Source organism: Hevea brasiliensis, chromosome 10, assembly GCF_030052815.1.
Source record: "Hevea brasiliensis isolate MT/VB/25A 57/8 chromosome 10, ASM3005281v1, whole genome shotgun sequence".
In the NCBI taxonomy this organism is placed as follows: Eukaryota; Viridiplantae; Streptophyta; class Magnoliopsida; order Malpighiales; family Euphorbiaceae; genus Hevea; species Hevea brasiliensis.
In genome coordinates, this window is record NC_079502.1 from 18,127,331 (window position 1) to 18,133,844 (window position 6,514).

The 6,514-nt window shown below is 34.0% G+C and overlaps 1 protein-coding gene across 2 annotated transcripts; it reads left to right on the forward strand.

The window, feature by feature from the left end:
- Window positions 1-1,044: 1,044 nt before the first annotated feature.
- LOC110646911 (glutamate receptor 3.7-like) lies at window positions 1,045-6,514 on the forward strand. 2 transcript variants are annotated; one of them, XM_058129233.1, is made up of 7 exons: window positions 1,045-1,796; window positions 2,206-3,548; window positions 3,960-4,237; window positions 4,376-4,407; window positions 5,009-5,046; window positions 5,125-5,415; window positions 5,868-6,514. In XM_058129233.1, the coding sequence occupies exons 1-7, from the start codon at window positions 1,547-1,549 to the stop codon at window positions 6,273-6,275; spliced, it is 2,640 nt and encodes an 879-aa protein (XP_057985216.1). In that variant the 5' UTR covers window positions 1,045-1,546; the 3' UTR covers window positions 6,276-6,514. The 2 variants fall into 2 exon arrangements, with proteins under 2 accessions (XP_057985216.1, XP_057985215.1); XM_058129232.1 differs by having other exon boundaries at window positions 5,009-5,415.

Below are 6,514 nucleotides of genomic sequence, written 5' to 3' on the forward strand. Positions count from 1 at the left end.
ATTTTAAAAATTATAAAAAAACTTATTGACCAAACCATTTAGTAGATAAACATTTTTAAAAAAAATCATAAAAATAATTACCGATGAAATAAATTAGTAAATAAACATTTTAAAATTATTAAAAAAATTATCTACGAATGATACTGGTAGGTAAACATTCTTGAAATATTATTAAAAAAAAATTACTTACAAAATAAAATGATAGGTAAACATTTTGAAAAACTATTAAAAATATTTACTGACTACAAAATTTGTCGATAATTGTTACATTTTTCATCATTATAATTATTTTATCAATCAATTTTTGTCGTAGATAATTAGCTACGTAATTTTTCATTGGTAAAATTATCGGTAATTCTATTAACCTACATTTCCATCAAGAAATTGCCTAGAAAAAATATTATTTACCTATGAAGTATTAAATCAGTAAAATTAACGAAAACATTTTCTTGCCAGTAAAATTCACCTGCGCATAAAATTGTGGAAAAAAAAATTACATCAATAAATTTGCCAATAATTCTAACTACATACGAAAAATAGGTAAATTTTCGTCGGTATTTTTTATTTTTAATTTTTTTTCTTGTAGTGATTGGATTAAATTAGACTAGATAATAATTATTTTTATTATGAACACACTCTAATAAAAGATAATTAATAAATATTATAAGATATAAATTAATAATTTAATTGTAAATTATATGCAAATATAAATATAATTATATATAAATATATATTAAATATTTTTTGAAATAGGTATATATGAAATACTTAATTGTATATAAATATATAATTAATTATATTAAATTTGTATAATATATTTAAAAATATATAAAATTAATTTTAATTTTTTTTTATTGTCATATAATTTAATATGGGCTTGATATAATTCTTAATTTAATTATTAATAAATAATCAAAATTATATCAAAACAATAAAATGAATCCAACTTAGCATCTGTATAACATCGATTTTTCTTGTGGTTCGTGATAACCGCCAGTTTGGACTAAACAATAAAAAGTTGACCCATGCAAGTCTAACTGGCAATTTCTTCGAAGTTGCCTCTTTCACTCTCCCTCTTCCATTCCACATCAAACTTATTTCTTTTCCCTATTTCAACCTTTCGTCGCCATTAAATCAACATATGATTTTCATTTTAAATTATTTTAATATTTTTTCTCACTGCTGTTCATGATTCCCACAAGATCGAATTCAACTTGTTTATTTCCTTCTTTCTTATAGAATTTAGGGCCGCATCCATTAATCTCATCACCAAACCCTCTTTTAACCTTTTTCATGTTTTTACCTGTCCTTGCTTTTCTCATACCCATATTTCTCACTTTTGTTGTTTTCCCTTTTACTGGATGGATGAAACTTGCCTCCCACTATGGATAAGAACACTTCACTGGCAAACAAGCCGACCCTCTTTTCATTTTTAGTTTACCATTCTTGAATTCTCTCCTTCCTCTTCTTTTTATATTTTTCTGTTGGGTATTGCTTAGATATGGATTTTTAGTACCTCTTCCGCGAAACCTTAGCTTTAAGAACAATGGCTAAGGCATTGTTGTTGGTTATTTTCATCTGGGTACTTCTTATCGGTTTTGTTTCCTGCCAAAGGCCTAAATTTGTCAATATTGGTGCAGTTTTTACTTTTGATTCGGTTATTGGTAGAGCTGCAAGGCCAGCAATAGAGGCTGCAGTGTCTGATATTAATAGGGATACAAGAATTCTCAATGGGACAGAGCTGAGGCTGTTTACGCAAGATGCTAAGTGTAATGTCTTCTTGGGTTCTATTGGAGGTAACCTTCAAATTCTCTTCCTTGATTTTGGTCATTTCTTGCAATTTAACTAGGATAATTTAGAAGTGGTAGACTTGACTGGAGCTTTGAGGATTATATATCATCTGTGTGTGATTCTCTTAATGTATAATTTTATTTTCATGTGTTGAACTTTGCCAACTGCCTTTTGTCTGGTTGAGTACTAAGGTGCAGGAGCTTTCAATTTTCAATTTTGAATTCTCTTTTTAGCTAAATTATCCAATTTTGGCATCCATAATCTACTTTCCATGGCTTTAGCTACTAAGTTCTTACTGCTTAAAGTCCTTTATGATGGGTTCAGTTTCAAAATTTGGTATTGGATTTCTAAACACAGAATTGAAGTTCTTGCTCATTTGCATTATCTTGATTTTACCTTTCTCTTTTCTGCCAGCTTTTCAGATACTTGAGAAACAAGTAGTGGCCATAATTGGTCCGCAATCCTCTGGAATAGCTCATATGATTTCTGAAATTGCAAATGGTCTCCAAGTGCCCCTTGTTTCATATGCTGCTACTGATCCCACTCTATCTGCCCTTCAGTTCCCCTTTTTTCTGAGAACCACACAAAGTGACTCGAATCAGATGGCTGCCATGGCTGATTTGATTGATTTTTATGGTTGGAAACAGGTCATTGCAATATATGTGGATGATGATGCTGGGAGGAATGGGGTAGCTGCTTTGGATGATCAACTTGAAAAGAAAATGGCAAAAATATATAAAATGAAGTTGTCTGTCAATTTTGATGAAAGTGAGATAATGGATTTGCTTAAGCAATCCAAACTGCTTGGTCCTCGTGTTTATGTTGTTCATGTTAATCCAGACCCCAGATTGAGAATCTTTACCAGTGTCCAAAAACTTCAAATGATGAATGACAATTATGTTTGGCTTGCAACAGATTGGCTTTCAACTACAATAGATTCATTCTCTCAGATGAATCAAACTTCACTTGGTGCTCTTCAAGGAGTGGTTGGGCTTCGTCAACATATTCCAGAGTCTAGCGAGAAGAAATCTTTTCTGTCTCGATGGAGAGTAATGCAGCAGAAGGGTTCTGCAAGTTCTGAGCTGAATACCTATGGGCTTCAGGCCTATGATACAGTTTGGGCAGTTGCTTATGCAATTGATAGGTTCATTTATGAATTCAGGAATATTACATTTTCTTCCAATGACAAGCTAAATGGCATGAAAACATCAGAATTACGGCTGGACCAGCTCAAAGTCTTTAACAATGGAAGCAATCTACGTAACAGAATATTGCAGACGAACTTCACTGGTTTAAGTGGTCACATTCAATTTAATCATGACCAGAACATTGAGAGTGGTGGTTATGATGTCATTAATATTGAGCATATGTCCATTCATATAGTTGGTTATTGGTCTAATGTCTCAGGTTTCTCACTTTTACCTCCAGAGACTCACCAAGGGGATCAAACTAACAGTTCTCGTGTGGATCAGAAGCTTCAAAAGATTACTTGGCCTGGTGGAAAGATTGAAAGGCCACGTGGTTGGGTAATTGCTGACAATGAAAGACCATTGAGAATTGGAGTGCCATACAGAGCTAGTTTTGTTGATTTTGCTACCAAAGTAAACAAGAGCCACAAAATCGAGGGATATTGTATAGATGTGTTCCTTGAAGCAAGGAAACTAGTTCCTTATGACGTGCCTTACAGGTTTGAGCTTTTTGGGAATGGTCGGTTCAATCCCAATTATAATGAGCTCATACGGATGGTGGCAGCAGATGTAAGTAAATAATATTGCCTTTCATTATTGGTGAGAGCAAAAGCAAATACAAAATTTATGCAAGGCCTCTGGGGTGAGCACAATCTGGCAATAAATGGAAAACATGCAGAAACTCTGGAGTTACTGCTCCCAGGCATGCCTGGAAAATCATTAATACCAAAATGTCTCCATGTATCTTATAAATGCGTTATTACTTGAATATGCCTTATCTATCTGTATGATTAAATTTTATCTTCACCCTTGTGAGGAAAAAAACAGCAGAGGTTTATGGAAAATATATCATGTAGATCTTGGTCCGGTTGAGATCCATGCCGTGATGGGTCTACCCTGAATGCTGCGTTTGTAAACCTTGTATATATTAAAGGTAGAACTTAGGCAAAGCTTGTTTATTCTTTAATGTTTTGTTCTCAGGTGTTTGATGCAGCTGTTGGAGACATTGCAATTGTAACAAACCGGACAAAGATAGTGGATTTTTCTCAGCCTTATGCTGCTACTGGTCTTGTCATTGTGGCTCCAGTCAGGAATTCAAAATCAAGTGCTTGGGTGTTTCTTAAACCATTCACCGTGGAGATGTGGTGTGTCACAGCAGCATCTTTTGTAATGATTGCCGTGGTTATTTGGGTTCTTGAACATCGAGTTAATGATGATTTCAGGGGTCCTCCTAGAAAGCAGATTGTGACAATGTTCATGTACGTTTGTCAATATTTACGTGAAGTCTTTTTAAAATCTTCCTTCCACTTTACCCCCCAGTTCACTGTTGCAATGGATAAAGATAATGTGTCCACGATAATTAACTTCTTACATTATTCAACTGCTACTTTTTGCAGGTTCAGCTTCTCAACACTATTCAAGGCAAATCGTAAGGGATCCTTTGGCTTTAATAATTTATTCCCTTTATATTAAAATATGAATCTATCTTTGAGCTCCTAGCTCCTAAACATGTTTCTTCCAAAAGCCTATTGCTGTAATCTCATTCTTAACTTAAATTTTCAGACATCACTTTCATTTTTAAAAATCCGAAGTAGTGGTAATCATACTAACTCTTCCAGTTGCCCTTGAGAGGAAACTGAAATGTTCAAATGAAAATTTGACCTATCACCTATGTTCAAATGAAAATTAGACCTATCACCTATTGCTTGCACATGTAACTTTAAATCTGCTCTGCTTTGTTAATATCATAAACCCTTCAAAACTTTTCTGTTACAGAAAATCATTCAGAAAATTATGATTTGAAGCTATTTTGAATTAGATTATTAGTTTTTACTTCAGTTCAGAATCCTGTTTTTGCATACTGAAAATGCTGTATAATGAGCATTCCTATTAAAGTAATTATATAAAGCAATCATTGTTTTTCTGTTGCCTGTTCAATCATTTAGTAGCCCTTCTTATTGTAGTATGCAATGGAAATTTCTTGGAAGGTAAGTCATATTTATAAGGTTTGTATTATCATTTAATTGCAGAAGAAACTACCGTAAGTCCACTTGGACGCATGGTGATGGTAATATGGCTTTTCTTATTGATGGTCATAACTGCAAGCTATACAGCAAGTTTGACTTCTATTCTTACTGTTCAGCAGCTTTCATCACCCATTACTGGTATTGAAAGCTTGATTGCAAGTAATTGGCCTATCGGATACCAAGTAGGGTCATTTGCCTATGGCTACCTATCTGAAAGTCTTTATATACCTCCTTCTAGACTTGTTTCTCTTAAGTCCCCAGTGGAGTATGAAAAAGCATTGAGGCTAGGCCCAAATAACGGTGGTGTGGCTGCAATAGTAGATGAGCTTCCATATGTAGAGCTTTTTCTCACAAACCAAAGTCAATTTGGGATCATTGGGCAACCATTTACCAGGGGTGGATGGGGATTTGTAAGTACCTTCCTTTACAAGCAATTGAGCCTTCTCACATCACACACAAGAATGGTGTTTAATGGGCTGCTTGATAAGCCTGTAACTGATTTATATCTGGTTACCAAGCAAGTCCCCTAAAAGAAAAAAGAGCATGCTTATGTTTTATCATACACTGAACAATTTTTCTTTTAATTATTATTGTACATTCATCTCCAAATGCATGTAGCATGAAATAATATGACTGAGGTGGAACTGCAAACTGAGTTGTCATTCATAAGAAAAAAAAATGAAATATTTTCATTTTTGAAGGAAATATAAGATAATTAAAAGTTCTTACTGTTTTTGCATTTTCTTCTTCTTTTCCATATTCTGCAACTAAAGCTCATCCTCCATTGGAATGGGAAAAATTGTTTTGCTTGTTTATCTTAAACCTGAACTTTCTCTGAAATGTTCTTCATTGTAATAATCAGGCTTTTCAAAGAGAATCTCAACTTGCTGTTGACATGTCTACTGCAATTCTAAAACTTTCCGAGACTGGTGAGCTTCAGAGGATCCATGAGAGATGGTTCTGTAAGAAGGGCTGCGCTGGAGAGAAGAGGCGAAATTCTGAGCCTAACCGACTGCATTTGATCAGCTTCTGGGGTCTATATCTTCTGTGTGGTGTCTTCACTATTTTAGCCCTTCTAGTATTTCTACTAAGAGTGGTTCGCCAATTTGTGCGCTATAAACGTAGGCAAATGGAACTGGCTTCTTCATCCTCAAATTCATCAACCACTCACTGCTCTCAAGTCATTTTTCACTTTTTTGACTTCATTGATGAGAGAGAAGAAGCCATCAAGAAAATGTTCGCCCAGTGTGAGAATTCTACGCCCAAATGAGCTTGGAAAGATCAAACAACTGTTCCAAGGAAATCAAAGGACTTGCAAATGATGTTGATTGAAGGATTTGGCATTGAATAGATTTTAGTTCATGTGTATACTCATTATATCCTGCAAGTGTAGAGAACCCAGCAATGTAGATAGATACCTTGTCAATATTACTTAAAATGGTGTAAAAATAGTATGACAAGTTTTCACCCTCTACCTATAGTGGAATAGCATGTAATATTTTAGATAAA

Excerpts from the sequence above, each read along its gene's own strand:
- LOC110646911 (XM_058129232.1), top strand. The coding sequence starts at position 1,547 with ATGGCTAAGGCATTGTTGTTGGTTATTTTCATCTGGGTACTTCTTATC. Across the intron at positions 3,549-3,959 it reads TACGGATGGTGGCAGCAGAT|GTGTTTGATGCAGCTGTTGG; the intron begins GTAAGTAAATAA and ends TTTTGTTCTCAG. Across the intron at positions 4,408-5,008 it reads AACACTATTCAAGGCAAATC|AAGAAACTACCGTAAGTCCA; the intron begins GTAAGGGATCCT and ends ATTTAATTGCAG.